At 37.5% G+C, this 16,301-nt stretch overlaps 1 protein-coding gene across 23 annotated transcripts in view; it reads left to right on the top strand.

Moving 5' to 3' along the window:
- plekha5 (pleckstrin homology domain containing, family A member 5) overlaps positions 1-16,301 on the top strand; it is a 157,919-nt gene that overhangs the window by 125,388 nt on the left and 16,230 nt on the right. For 11 of the 23 annotated variants that reach the window (XM_079870075.1, XM_079870074.1, XM_079870077.1 and 8 more), the window contains 5 exons: positions 3,944-4,394; positions 6,759-6,833; positions 9,059-9,178; positions 10,726-10,779; positions 15,494-15,559. In XM_079870075.1, coding sequence (XP_079726201.1) covers positions 3,944-4,394; positions 6,759-6,833; positions 9,059-9,178; positions 10,726-10,779; positions 15,494-15,559 — 766 coding nt within the window. Of the gene's footprint in view, positions 1-3,943; positions 4,395-6,758; positions 6,834-9,058; positions 9,179-10,725; positions 10,780-11,866; positions 11,948-15,493; positions 15,560-16,301 lie in introns of all 23 variants that reach the window. The other 12 variants (XM_079870066.1, XM_079870065.1, XM_079870058.1 and 9 more) reach the window with 2 other exon arrangements.

Genomic DNA, 16,301 nt, shown 5'->3' with positions numbered 1-16,301 from the left:
TATTTTGCATGAGGAGTATTTGGTAGTTTAAGTGTGCGTTGTGCATGTTTCCCAAACTAAACACATTACGAACTACACAATACATGCTTTACTAGCTGTACAATATGCACTTTACAAACTCACAAAATACTGTGTGAGTGCATATATAGTTGTTTTTTTGTACCCTCCGAAAGTCAGTCAGAAACTGGACAAACACACCGGATTCATGCATCATTCTGTCTCTCTCAGAACACAGTGTTTCTTCTCCCACTCTCAGTCCCCTGACACAACACACTCCAGCGTCTGCAGGCAGTGTTCCTCCGTGAGCTCTTTATCATGAGCGAACAGATATTTTTACCTCTGCCCGGTCTCCTCCGGCCCGGGCTGAGAGGATGAAGCTGGTTATGTGGGAGCCGCTACTGATGTCAGGTGCCGTCCTCCGTTCAGCCGTGCAGTCGACGCGTGTTTGCTTCGCTTGTCTCGTCCTCCTCTCCTCAGATGAATAAGTCATGGAGCTTTATGCTCAAGCACCACGAAAATTTGTCTCAAAGTGGATCAGAGTTGCTGTCAGCGCAGGAAGAGGAACAGGAACAGGGAAGCGAGCGAGGAGGGAGGACAGCGGGCGTGTGTTTGCGTTATTTAAGATGCTGATTCATGCTCATTATCAAAAGGCATTGGTGAAGCGTGTCTCTGCTCTCTTTAATATTTTTTGCAACTTGTGCACATATCGCAATGCTTGTTTAGGCTGCCGTCAGGCTTATTTTTGACAGTTTGGATATGCACGTCTTGTCCAATCACGAACTTTCTTTCCAAACTCTCAGCAGATTGCGTGATCTCATGCAGCGATCGGTTTATTTATTTATTTTTGTAATGCAGCTAACTGGATTTTAGGTTATTTAGTTTAACGTAACCAACACGCAAGATTCAGGATGCAATTGATTGCAGCAGACACAGACAAACATTCAATCACATTTGGAAGCAAAATCATTTTATTTTAGATGAAAAATTTGAATAAAGTGCTTTGAGCCGATGTGCAGCATCACTGTTAATTTTCTCAGTGATTAACACTTACTGCTTATTAATAGTTAGTAAGGCAGTTGTTAAGTACAAAATAAGGCATTAATATGTGCTTTAAAAGTAGTAATAAACAGCCAATATACTAGTAATATGCATACTAATAAGCAACTAGTTAATAGTGAGAATTGGACCCTAAAATAAAATGTTACCTTTAATTTATATATATTTATTTAATATATATATATATATATATATATATATATATATATATATATATATATATATATATATATTTAAAATGAGTTTGACAGTTTTTGGATTTCATCAACACAAACAAAGATACGATGGCGATTAAACTTTAAATTAATATACACTGATGAAAATGACATAATACTGCACAATATTACTACTAAAATGTTTATTTAGAAAAATGTAGAAATGATAAATTCATTTTAAATGTGTGTGTGTGTGTGTATATATATATATATATATATATATATATATATATATATATATATATATATATATATATATATATATATATATAATACATGTTTCAATTAATATTTTTATATAAGTATATTTATTCAAATGTTATATTATAATATTTTAAATAATTTTTTAATGTTTTTTTTTTTTGTAAGTTTCACATTTGTTTGTCATTTTGCATCTTGTCAAAATGTAATTTTTCCGATTGTTATATTCCATTTTAGAGTAAATTTATAATTATGTACAAATTAGCACGCTGCCATAATATATAAATAGGATGTTTATCTGGTACAATGGATGTTTCCGATGTTGGCAATTTCTTTGATTATAATTATAATGACAGTGATTATATATCAATTCTCTTGGAGTGCCATGTGTTCATTTAAATAATTTGAGTGAAACTAACTGCTGTAAAACTGTCTATTGAAAATATTTGATGGCTAATGCCAGTATTGTTCACTGTGGTAAATAATTTAGTTGGTCTTCTACATCCAGCCAACATGGTTTGGAGCTTCTCATGTTAGAACAGAGCAAATAGAGACGTGACTTTTGTGGTTTGTGATTTTGGCACTCGGAGCTCTTTATTGATTTCCACTCTGTCAGTACAAGAGTGTGCAAGCCAAACCTTTTAATGGTGCCTATAAAAATGCCAGGGAACGGAAGCCGAAATCAGCAGCTCCTGGAAGAGTAGTGCTCGTAACTCTCCCTCAGTCTTCACAAACTCTACTGGCACGCGCTCACTCTTCCCATCTGTTTTCCTGCGTTTCCTGTTGATGATGTTTGTATGCTGTAATTATTTCTGAGCGATCGGCAGATGACAAGTGAAAATTAGAGACGGTTAATGATCAGTCGGAGTCAGAGGTGAAGGCTTTTGTGGAGGGAGCAGGACCGTGACGAGTATAAGCACGACTCTTTTAGCATATATTAATGAGCCAGTGTTTAAAGGGGACTATTTTGCTCTTGAATTTGTTTTTGGCCTCTACTAAAACAGTTAGTTTTCATGCTTGAATGTTCATTATTTTCCCCATATTCCCCATTGTTGCAGCTCCTCTCTTCCCAGTCTGTCAGTAACGCCAGAGAATGTCTAATAAGGGGAGAACTTCCACTCTCAGTGAACTTTCGGCTTCTGAACTGGTTGCAGTTCCACTCTGGCTCCACATGAGGGCGCTCACAGGACGAGTGCAGGATGAATGGAGGTCTATGGCGCTATACCCCTCAAAATCCACTTTTCTCAGGATATAATTTTTTGTCTAGTAATTTGAATGTTGTATTCGAAAGGAGATGCAAAGAAATTACACATTGCTGGGTGTTAGATTTTTTAGAGTTACTTATTTGCTTTAAAAAGTCTTTTAAAATGTCAATGACGTCCTACACATCGTACGACCAGAGATACTGCTTTACGGCAATCCTTCAGTCACTTTGGTGCGTTCGCGCTCTGCACTTTATTTTCTCTCGAGGCATCGACAACACAGCCGACACAGGGAAACACACAACACAGCTGACACAGGGAAACACACGTGCTAGAAGAGTTTTTGTTTAGTTTGTTTCTGGTCCCGCTTCGGATGCCACGATGCCATCAAGCGGTATCTCTGGTCGTAATCAGTCCTTCACTGACCAATCAGCGTTCATTAGCAGAATGCTAGCGTGTTATGGGCAACAACAACTCAACCTGTAAGAAATAGAAAGGACATAAGTACTCGTTCATTCAACTTTCGACCTATAACCCATGTTGAACTTGCAAAACCTACAATCAAATCTGAGATTTCTCAACGGCAATCGGGTGAAAGAGACAAATTTAGCCGTCTCGCTCCATAGACTCCCATTCATTTTGCACTCATGGGCGATCGCCCCCAGTGGAACTCTGGTGGAACTACAACCACAATTCGGTACAATAGGACTTAATAGGGAGTGGCCAGGCTCTCCGTAGACGGGCTCAGGTAACGCTTTGTTTAGTTCCTGTCTCTATGAAGCCCCTCATTCTGAAAAGCACACTGTGCTCTGATTGGTCGGCTGGATCAGTGTGTTGTGATTGGTCAGTGTTTGGGAAATGTCCCGTCCCCTTACCATAACCACCAGTTTCAACACATACTAACTAACTCAACCAGGCCCCGCCCCTTTATTCTACATATGAATTATTTAAATGAGGAATATTGTGACGTGTTCGTTCCCGGAAGAAACTCAAGACTACAATGGAGGCGTTTCAGGAAGTTCAGAAACACTGACACTGATATAGAGAATAACTCTCTTTTTCATGCTCAAACAGCAACATTACACACTAAAGAGAGTTGAACCCCTTTAATTATCACCTGCAGCATAACAGGAAATCATCACAAAGTCAAAGCCAGGCCTTATTAGCATGATTGTATTATAAAACTCACTTATTCAAGTGGATTGCTCGAAGTGCTGTTGTTTTGTATATCATTGACCTCTTTGTGACTCCACTTTCTTTGTTTTCCAGCATTACATCCTACCAAACATTGCCAAGGAATATGCCGAGCCACCGGGCGCAGATCGTGCCGCGTTATCCCGAGGGTTACCGTACGCTCCCGCGCAACATGCTTCGGCCGGACAGCATCTGCAGCGTCACAGGGTCGATGTACGACCGGGCGTTACAGCCCACCACGGCAGAGAAGCGCCGCTCCATACGGGACGACACCATGTGGCAGCTGTACGAGTGGCAGCAGAGGCAGTCTCACACCCGGATCGGATACGGGACGCTTCCCAGCCCTAAAACCATGGGGCAGATCACTGAGTCCATCCCCACCTCCCCTTCCCACGGATCACTGGCTGGTTACCACACCTTCTCCCCTAATCGTCCTCTGAACCCAGATTCCCGCTCTGAAGTTTCCTCGCCGGTGTTTCGTGGGGACGTGACTATTGAACGCCGCCACCGACCGCACCTCTCTAAGGTAAAGAGTTACATGGGGTTCCCACAGTATGGAAAGACTGGGAAAATTGCAGTCACAGATGAGGCTTAAGCTAGTCCTAGACTAAAATACATGCTTGAGATGTTTTAATTGAAAGCAACTTGCACTGACAAATCTGAAATTGTGGGAACCTCTGCATTTAGTTACAGTTTAGAAAATGGTGATAAAATATGACAAGAACTCAGAGTTATGAAATCAGTTGATATTTCACTGATTTTGTCCATCCTTCTGTTATACCGTCTCACAGATGAATTATGTTGAATATCTGTCAGCTGTTAAATTTAACTACACAATTAGATAATACCAATTTAGCTCAAACGTTTACCAAGCAATGCTTCATTTTGTTCAGTCTGTGCTGTAAAAAGGTTGCATTAGCAATTAAGGCGAGAAACTACAGGTGAATAGGGTAAAATTTCTAACTAGTAGATATAACCATGAAACTTTCCCAGTTGATTACCTACATTAAGATGGGAAAAAAATGTATTATAAGTTTTCTGTAATTTAATGTTTAAATATGCAAATTAGTCAAGATCTAATTAAATATGTGCTAATTTGCATATATTAAAAAAAAAACGAAATCTGAGTATTGGATAAAGCCAGGTTAAAAATTATTTTTTCATTGTGTTCACATATTAGATGGGAAGAAAATTACAGAGGGATTTATGGATATCTACTTTTGTTATCCTGTAAAATATACTGTCAATAGCCTTAAAAAATGATTTTCGCCATGTTTTTTGGAATAAAATGTTATATAAATCAGGCTAGGAATAATATATTTACAAATCCCTCTGTAAATGTCTTCATAATATAATTAGGTACAAGACTGGAAAGTTTGGTGTAGGTGCTACTGAAGTGGAGATTTCGGACTTGGAGTATGAGAGAAAAGTCATTTTGAGAAAACGGGCTTTAAAGATTTATCATCAGCCAATGAGATTGCGCATTCAGCCCTTTTACTTTCACGATTGGTTGATGATAAAAAGGAAATGACCATATTTGGATCCGACAGCATTGCACAGGAGAGAGAGAGCTTTCCAGTTTCTCGCTTGTCAAAAAACACTGGTCAGGTCAAAGTGTCTGAATAATTTTTGGTCCCAAATCTTTTATGCATTTTACTGGTAGTCACTGTATGAGGAATTTGTGGGTATAATATGTCACAGTTTACTTTATTTTGCCATCCTCACTTACATAAATGAACTATAGTGTCCTGCACCCACTAGTAAAAAAATATATATACAGCGTTGGAAATAAGTATTGAACACGTCACCATTTTTCTCAGTAAATATATTTCCAAAGGTGCTATTGACATGACATTTTCACCAGATGTTGATAACAACTCAAGGAATCAGTACATACAAAGAAACCAAAACAAATAAGCTCAGAAATTAAGTTATGTGTAATAATGTGAAATAACACAGGGAAAAAGTATTGAACACATGAAGAAAGGGAGGTGCAAAAAGGCATGGAAAGCCAAGACAACAGCTTAAAACTATTAGTAATTAAAAAGCAATCCAGCCCCCTGTCCGTGCAAATTAATAACAGCTGGTTCAGTCCCAACAGATGGCCTACAAAAAGGTCTCATTGCCAAGGTGTCACACAAGACACATCTCATGATGGGTAAAAGCAAAGAGCTGTCTCAAGACCTTCGCAACCTAATTGTTCCAACACATAATGATGGCATTGGTTATAGGCGCCATTCTAAGCTTCTGAATGGTCCAGTGAGCACTTTTGGGGCCATAATACGGAAGTGGAAAGACCGGTGCTCGACCAGGTGCTCCTCGCAAGATTTCTGACAGAGGAGTGAAAAGAGTAATCAGAAGAGTTGCTTTTTAATTACTAATAGTTTTAAGCTGTTGTCTTGGCTTTCCATGCCTTTTCGCACCTCCCTTTCTTCATGTGTTCAATACTTTTTCCCTGTGTCATTTCACATTATTACACATAACTTAATTTCTGAGCTCATTTGTTTTGGTTTCTTTGTATGTACTGATTCCTTGGGTTGTTATCAACATCTGGTGAAAATTTCATGTCAATAGCACCTTTGGAAATATATTTACTGAGAAAAATGGTGACGTGTTCAATACTTATTTCCAACGCTGTATATCTAGTGTTTGAATAATTTTTGGTTCGACTGTAAATCTGTCTCTCAAACCAGAATCTTGCTCAGACACGTCTTTCAGCAATTGTATAATAACACAACTGTCATTTTCCTGAGCTGAGCGGGTGATTATCTGCTCACATTAAATTACCGAGTCTTTAAGTTTCTCTGAATGCTGAGGGTTTAATGCTCTCTTCACCAGAACGGCTCGTTCCAATTGCCATGATTGTCGTGCTTTGCTCTTTCTCTCTCAGTATTCCTACCCTGCCGAGCGCAGGCCCGTTCCTCCCGCACAGAGCATCACTGCACAGTCTCTGCAAGGCAAAACGGTACGCTTTCCCTCTTCTCCACCCACCACTTCCTCTGTGCAAACAACATCTATGTAACACACAGATCCACAACTTTGCTTTCCTGTCAAAACTCTCTGCGTTTTTCAGTTGCAAGCCACTGAGGATTCGTTGAGGCTTCTCTGTCTTTGGCTTGCAAATTAGGCTGCTTTTTGGACAGAATATTTTACATGCGTAGGTCGAAGCTGCTTATTTTAAGTCAACATGAGATCAAAATTGATTTAGTTTTTTAAAACATGCTCCTGGTCTTACAGTGCATGATTCATCAGTGCACATTATTTCAAAGGTAAACATTTTTCTCTAATCTTTCATCAAAATATGACTTGATCTGCTTCACCTGAAGGTATTCCACATTATGGATGTAAAACAGGTTGCAAATGCATTTCATGTTGAGTTAAACGGATATTCAAATATGTTCTACTAGTACAAGTACACACCCAGTAGCCTTGTCATCTGCACAAGGTGTGTGTGTTGATGGGTTGTTTCAATGCAGAAGATTTGGTTATTTATGTTTTAGGTTGAATTAAATGTCTCTGAAAGAGAGGAGCGTGCGTGTGTGTGTGTGTGCGTGTGTGCGTGTGTGCTTGTACAACTACCTTTGTGAGGACCAGTTTGAGTTTTTGACCATTGGAGAGAGGACAAACAGAGTAAAGTGAGGACATTTTGTCCAGTCCTCACTTTCTGAGAGCCTTTAAAGGCCTGTTTGAGGGTCAAGACTTGGTTTTAGGGATAAGGTTATAATGAGGTTAAGGGTCGGTTTAGGGTCAGGGGTCGGGTTAGGCACTTAGTTGTGATGGGTAAGCGGCTAGAGATTGCATTGTGTCAATGAATGTCCTCATAAAGATAGATGTACAAGAGTGTGTGTGTGTGTGTCTATTGTGACAGCAGCACACAGGAGAAGTGCTAATACCATAAGCTCTTATTAAAACTAAAATGATTATTCTCTTACTTGACGTTTCAAGTTTTAACAGCCTTAGGCCGGCTTTTACCTGTTAAGCCTATGCTTTTTATTTATTCATTTCACTAACACAAAATACAATAGGCAGAACTTGTCTGTGATATGATTTCAGGGAGACCGAGCATTATAATGAAAAGGCCTGCGGTCACTTGATGAAATATTAATAGAGCTCCTCCATATGTGTTTTACTCATCATCACTGGGTAACTGTTGGAAAAATGTCTTTAGCTACAGTCCATGAAATTAAATTTAGTATCTTAAACATTTTGATTTCAGTAAAAGCCTCTTCATCTCCCTGAGAAAGTTTTTATGATCTTTGTTTTTGTGTGATGTTACTTTTTTTATTCTTAAATTATTATAACCCAAGATGAAATGTCAGACATAAGATAACTCAGGTCCCTGGGTTATTTGCTTCAAGTACTGCTTAATTGGGTGGAAGAACAAGTTTCTAAGGATAAATTAGCGTTTCTTAAAAACATATTTAAACTTAATTCAGCTATTCCTGCTGGAAAAACAACAACTTACTTTTAAATTTAAAGTTACTAACCTAGTTTATGCAACTTAGCTGGTTAATGTCAGTCTATCCTGAACATATTATACTTCAATGCTACAACACAGAAAGTAGAAGCATTGAAGAATATAACATTTTCAGGATACTGACATAAACCTGTGATATCTAATTAACATTATTAACCAGCTCAACCAGGTTCAGCTAAGCTGCATAAACCAGTTTAATAATCACACACACACACACACATATAATATCTATTAATATTTTCAGTTACTTTAATTTGTTGTATTTTTATTTATTTTTTGTAATTTTGTTGTGCTTGATTTTCATTTCTTAAAAGCAAATTTTCCAGCTATTCCAGACAATACACAATCTAAAACCAGATTGTACTTAGTTTCTAGCTAGAGAACCTGTTTTTTTTTAATGGTTACTAAACTGGTTTTTGCACCTTAGCTGTCCCTGCTAGAGCTGGTTAATCATGTTGAGTTAGAAATCACAGGTTTATGTCAGTCAATCCAGCAAATGTTCAAAGATTGCAACTCAACACACAAAATACAATAGGCAGAAATTGTCTGTGATATGATTTCAGGGAGACCGAGCATTATAATGAAAAAGCCTGCGGTCACTTGATGAAATATTAAAAGAGCTATGTCATTACACATCTGTATCAAAACACGGCCCAAACCCCCGTAACCCTCTGATCCCGGCCCACACTAACCGCTGTCCTGTCCCGCTGCAGCCAGAGGAACTGACTCTTCTGCTCATCAAACTGAGGCGGCAGCAGGCCGAGCTCAACAGCCTCCGTGAGCACACGCTCGCACAGCTAATGCAGATAAACCTCGATGCCACCAACCCAAAGGTCAGCCTGTGCATCCCAGAGTAAAGGGCTTGTTAGTGTACCCCGCAAACCCCCCAGCCGCCCCACAACCTCGCCCTTTCATCTCCTAGTTTGGTGGTTTTCCCATTGCTTCCGCATGCTGTTGTGGATTGGTTGATGTCTACTTTACTGTAAGTTTCAATGCAAGATTTAGTGCTTTACAGTAAGGTTTCATTTGTTAACATTAAGTTAGCTACATTAGTTAACATGAGCAGACAATGGACAATACTTCTAGTGCATTTATTAACTCTTTCCCTGCCATTTTCTGGGAATCCATGATTTCACTGTTACACACAGTAGGAGGCGCTATTACGCTTCTTCTGGAAGAGTACAGAATCTCCAGATCCAATAGTAAGCATTGCTTACGCACATGTAAAATTACACGATCATCAAACGTTACTGATTGAAATGTCGAACCAATGAAAAGATAATGACTGTGAAGCTTTGGTGGTGTTGATGGACTCGATCTACTCAGCCTGTGTTTTGATCATCGTTATGAATCTGATCTGGACATAGTCTTTCACCAAAACGTAATTTTCTCCGCTTTTTGATCAAAATGTTGCTTTTTTAAATTAAACCTTCCCAGATTCAAGTGTTGATAAAATAAAATAAAAGTAATGCATGAAGCTAGAATAAAATGTTTTGTTTTGTTTAAAAGCAAATGCTCTGTTCTTTCTTTTGACATATTGTATGTTTAGATATTAATACAGCTAAATTTTCTGTTGACCGTGAAAATGATCAAAAATGCTGGAGCTGGCAACTTTTTTTTTTTACGCTGTTGGGGAAAGAGACAATTAATAATTTAAAACAAAATAAAAGTAATACTTGTTAACATTAATTAATGCACTGTCAACTAACATCAACAAGCAATGAACAATTTTACTAACTACTCTTTATTGTTATTGATGTTTCCATGAAGAAAAACAACCATTGAACATTTCCATTGCACAAAAGGTTCTTTAAATGTATTAAAATGTTCTTTTTAGAACGCTGAAAGGTTCTTTGGGAAACCAAAATGGTTCTTCTATGGCAATAAATGCTTTAAAAAAATATATCGCTCACCGTTAGTTCATGTTAGCCAATGCATTAGGTAAAGTTAACAAATGAAACCTTATTGTAAAGTGTTATAATGTGGAGAAACGTCCTTTCCTTTCCACTAACGTGCAAATCCCTTCAATCCCATAGGTTTTGATCATGTTTTGTGCGACTGCTGCATGCATCTGACGCAGTTTGAGGAACATGATCAGCAGAAGTTGTGTGTTTGTTTGCTATCCTCTTGGTGGACCCGTTTATATGCGAGAGCCGTATTTCTGATTTGCTCTTCGGCTTGCTTCATTTAGCTCATAGAAGTGCATGATGAACTTCAGGATAAAGTGGAGCTTGGCGTTGCTGACGTTGACAGCAGTGAATGGCTTCTTCAGTTCTGATTTCTTTTGCACCGTCTCTGTTGCACTTCCCCTGCTCTGAAGCCCAAAGTTTCTCGTTTTCTCACTGCTCTCCTCTCATCTTCTTTCTCTCGGCGTCTCTAGAGTGAAATCCTTTCCCATCACCTACAGAGGAATCTCATGTACTTGGACAGCCAGGTGAGGGACTCTCCTGTTTCTCACTTCCTGTTTCTCTCACTGGTTGGCTACTGTACTTTTATTACAGCACAGATCAAACCCAAGCGTTCTCTCTGTTCTCCAGTCAGTGCATCTGCGACAGTTCTGCGTCTGTTGAATGCAGATGGTGTCCCTTAAAATAGCAGTTCACTGCTGATTCATTCAAGTCTTTTCTTATAGTAGTTAAAAATGGAAAAACAGTTCATTTGTATTGTTTAGTTTGTCCATTCTCAATGGAAGCCTATTGTGTGTGTGTGTATCGTATTGTTCATATAAATAATAGAGTAACCTTTCTGTTTTGAAAGTCCTTGGTTCAGGAAGTACATTTAATATTCTTTTCTTTACAGGCATAAGCAAGTTTTGGGACTTGGGTATTAACTACTCATACCATAAAGAATTATGATTGGTGTGGGTGAATAATTCTTATGTTTTTTATAATGTATTTTCAGAAAACAACACAATGGTGTTTTATACAAATGCTACACCACATATATATCATTATTATTTAAGATTTTGAATCAATTTTTTTTTTTTTTTTTTTGCTTTTATTTTTTGTTGCCAAGGCAAGATTTCACTTTGTGTAAAGTTTAAGTTGTCTAAAATGTAGAGTTGCTGAATATGATTTTGAATGCTAGTTTTATTTAACAATAATAACAACACTGCCTCTGTCCTGACTGTTGAGATCTGACATATTTCCTGTTATTGTTATGTATAGATGAGTCTGCAGTAACATTTATCTTGCATATTATCAAGCACTTTCCAGTGAACACAGTATCTCTGATAAAACACATCTTGGTGGGCATTTTGATGTTTTAAGCTTGAGGATGTTTTTGAAAAGGTCAACATTATCCAGCAATCATGTTCTCTTTCTTTCACAAAACAATTTATCATCTTTTAACATTATATTGCATTACTGAAGTCATTATTCCGGAACAGTGAACAAGAAAAAAGCATGAGTAAAGCAGACCTGTGATATTTGTAAGGGTCAGAAGCTGTTAAAACACACAGCGTGTGTCTTGCAGTGCTTTGATAACAGCTGTTACTCCTCCTCCTCCTCCTCACGTACTAGATGAAGGAGAATGAGCCAATAATCTTCATGATTCACACTATGATTGAGAACTCGGCGCCAAGGCCGCAACTGTACCAGCAAGTAAGGTCTTGGAACACATGGTTATGCTCCTCCCCTTTCGTGTCATGGGCCCCGCCTCTTTGTCGAAGCTCCACCCCCTCACTGCCCCATCCTGTGTCGGTTTCGTTCCAGCATATCCCATTGGTTTTCGTTGTTGTTGTTGTTGTTGTTGTTTTCTTGTTGAAATTCAAACTGGTATTGGCATGGCTTGAACGTCTCGTACACCGCACAGCCGTGCGAATCACAGCTAGCTGACCAGCTGCTCGTGCTAATGTCGCGTTCATTAGCAATGGCTTCATCCATCACGCCGGCTCACATGTACTCGCTCAATCTCAAGTGTGTGGAGACCAGTGTGGTTTACAAAGCCTTTTTTTGTTGGTTCTTGGCATCACGTACCATTTTGACCTCCAAAGGGAAAGCATTGCGCAGAAAATGTCACGCAAACATGGTTTTACAAGGTTTAAAGGGCCGCTCACATCAAAGACGATAACTGTAACTTTAACGTTTTAATAATCATTACAGAACTGTATTTTGCAATATTTTTATATATACATATATATTTTATCTCACATCTGAGTTTTTGTACATAAACAAAAACATTTGAGATAGGCCTATATTCATATTTTCTACATAATATATTGATTTTAGTAGCTTAATGTGAGGAATATTCAACAAATATGTCACCAAATTGACAACTTTCTAAGTAAAAATTATTAGAGGACATGCAATTTGCGAAAGATGTAATTCTGACTTTTGTCATGTACTGTATTTGTTGCAGTTCCTTATGAAGTGAAGTGGTTTATATGCTGGAATGTTAATTTTCTTCTAATTTGTTTTTGTAAGTCAACTTAAAGGGATAGTTCGCCCAAAATGAGCAGGTCTTTGTCCGCTTCCAAACGAACTCTGGTGCGATTCGAATGAAATATGAGTGCAAAATGGACCAAAGACATGTAAACAAACCAAAAACAGGACATGATGTCACAATATGCGAGCCTAAAAAGGGCCTAATGCTCAAGCAAACCTGTTTTTTACTCGTCATAGTCACGATATTGCACATCACAGTTCAGTACAGGCATCAGAACCGCGTCTCCTCGCATCAGATCTTGGTTTGTGTTTGACGGATGGATTTCTGTCACTGTTTTCACTCCTTAACACATTTTATAAGCTCTTCACGAATTCTCAGCTGGTCAAAATAACATCATATGTAGAGCATACAACAAGCACATTTAGCCCAGAACACAACATTGGATATTTTTTTTGATGTTCGGTAAGTTTCGTCGCAATATACACGTACTAAAAGCCAGCCAATCAGGTTGTGAACATATCCCTATGCCTTTAGGTTCGGTGTTAAAATGCCAATGTGAATGCTAAGTAAACTATGACTAAATGTTTGGTTTTGTTTTGTTTTTGGTCCGAACCAAGCGAACCGAACTACAAGTGTAAACACACCCTCAGCGGTCTCGCTCCGCTTGTTTGGTGCACCAGATGGCAGCGTTCACACTTATTCAAATGAACCACAGAGAAATCGCATCAGGGTGTGTTTTTAACCCAACCAAACATGCCAAGTGTGAACACACACACTAAAAGGTGAATTGGCATCCTCATGCCATAACCGTGGCCATACATTTGGTGATATGAGGGTGTGAGAACTTTTTTTTGGGTGAACTATCCCTTTCATGTTCAGATTTGTCTTTGTTCTTCAAATCTCCGACAGCAGCTTCCTCTCCTCTCTAAGAAAACCTTTTAAAGTCGGAAAACTGAGATTCGGTGGCAGGAGTTCCTCTCTGCTGGCCTGTAGTCGAGCGTGTGCGGGCCTTTCGGATTTAGTTTCAGCTTTTTCTAGTTGTCATTAGTCACAGTAACTCAAGCGCTGACAGACCTGACAGAGGCGGTAATTACCCGAGGCCTGCAGGGAACGGCCTGAAACCTCCATCGCCCTCCAAACTGTTTTTCAGCACACGATCCATTCATATTTAACAGAGGACGTGCCTCTTGTTGTAGTTTTCTTTTAAATTGGCGCTCTAACTCTATGTTTGCGTGTGCGTGTGTGTTCCCCGTGTCCCGTAGCAGATGTTGTGGACGTGTACAACATGAGCGCTCTTAACAGTTTTGTGATTCTTTCACACCAGATGGTGTTGAAACAGCGTTATTTCCGTGATGAGATGATTCATATCTGCATAAACTCATCCGGCTGCAGACAAGTGTGAATGAGTGTGTGAAAAAAAAAAAAAAAAAAAGATTTTCTTACTCAGTATTTTTGTCGGTTTCCAGTATGAACTTTCTTAAATCATGATATGTTTACTTGCGAAGCAATCACACAAGATATTAAATCTTGTTTTAAGTGAGTGTTTGCCACTAATTAAGGTTATTTTTCTGACCTAATTGGCAGATTTTTTTTTTTTTAAGCATAAACCCCTTTAATTTTGAGACATTTTTCAGACATCAAGACTTTGCTTCTTAAGTTAACATATCTTGATTTAAGGATATATAGATTAGGGGTGTAACAATATATCGTGTCACAATATATCGCAATACAAAAATGCAACAATATGTATCGTGAATAGTTCACCCAAAATAAAAATTACTATGTGAGAAAAAATGTACGTTTTCAGAGTTTTAGTGTCAGTACTACATTAAAATATTATATATAATGTTGAATATAATGTATAATAATGCAATAGGGTAAAATCTGTGTAAAAAAGTGGCCTACATTATTTTAAACTGTATCTAGTCAGTGACAGAGAAACATATTCGTCTGAAATAATTCTGTATTTTCAGCTTCAGAATCATGAATATTTTTATTCTGAGTTTTCATTTTAATCTCTATTGTCCTTTGCTTTGGGTTTCAGCACCAAGTCCAAGAATTTTCATTTATACACACAATGTAATATCAAATTTATCAGTTATAATAAAAGTATATATTATAATTATAAAAAAAGTAATAAACAGTAAATTTTTTGTTAACCTTTTATCATATGTCTTGGTGTATCGCAATAATATCGTATCGTGAGTTCAGTATCGTGATATGTATCGAATCGTGAAATTGGGGTATCGTTACACCCCTAATATAGATATTTGTTCTGGAAAAGACAAAAATACTGAGGAAGCAAATAATTTTTTGCATACGTCTGTGTTTGTATACGATAGAAAACTTCCATCAGACTTTCCCATTTGCTTCTTCCGAAGTGTTTGGATGGAGTTTGCATGATTGTTTGGTTGTCAGTCCCAGTGCTTTTGTATACAGTGTGACTGTATATAAAGATCCCTGTTGCGAAACTGACTGCACATGTTTATATTGTACTGGCTGCAATTGTTACAGGATTTACTGAAGTGACTGTAGCAAATAAAGTTAATTTTTATGTAGTAATATTTTAAGGTTAAGCTTAAGTTATTTTTTTGACAGTATATTGAGGAGTAAGTTGCATGTAGAGCAATAGTAACTCAACTATATACAGGCTCATGTCGCTTACTCCATTGCTTCATACGCAGTCTAGAGCGCTGTATAACACTTTCTAGGATATATTATATAATGCATATAATATCTTATGTCATTTCCTCTCATTTCAGCAAATGAGTCCTGAAGAATACAGAGAAAACACATACTTGTACAAACCGGAGGAGCTGGACATTGATGTAAGGATCTCGTTATAATGCTCTCTTGCTGTACACTGATTTTTTTTTATGATTGTACGATTACGTCGACTATTAATATTTACGTTTGAGCTTCTGTTACACATTTAAAAATCTATAGTGCACAAAACACAAATCTATACAGTGTTTTATACGCTTTTTGAAGGACTAGGATTGAGACTTAAAAAAATTAGCAAATGTGATTTGATTTGAAAATAAATAATAATAATCTCAATCTATCAAGCTATATTAGCAACTTTTTGCCATGAATAGCAATAAAACCTATTAAAACATGAACTTAATATGGAATAATACAACTTTTACTGAAGTCTGTGTGCAAACTAAGAAACAATACTGTTCTGGACGTCAATTAAAGCTTTTCAGGGTGCGGAAACTCATTATGAAGACATAATTTTATAAACAACATCAAAAGTTTTGATGTTTCATATGTGTACAATATGATAACAGAAAGTAGTTTTTATTTTATTTTATATGAGACTGTTTTATTTTTACCCCAAATGTTTGTATAATTATTATATATGCCCTTTTTTTATGACCTCACATTTTATTTGAGTCTGCATTATTTTATTTTATTTGTTCAAATTTGTTGTATAATTATTATACATGCATTTTTATGTTTTATGTTTAAAATAGGGCTGTCAAACGATTAATCGTGATTAATCGCATCTAAAATAAAAGTTTGTGTTTACATAATATATGTGTGTGTACGGTGTATAATTATTTT

Source organism: Squalius cephalus (genome assembly GCF_949319135.1).
Source record: "Squalius cephalus genome assembly, chromosome: 4".
Classification (NCBI taxonomy): domain Eukaryota; kingdom Metazoa; phylum Chordata; class Actinopteri; order Cypriniformes; family Leuciscidae; genus Squalius; species Squalius cephalus.
The sequence above is the reverse complement of the archived record's forward strand: the minus strand, read 5'-3'. Positions and strand labels throughout refer to the sequence as shown.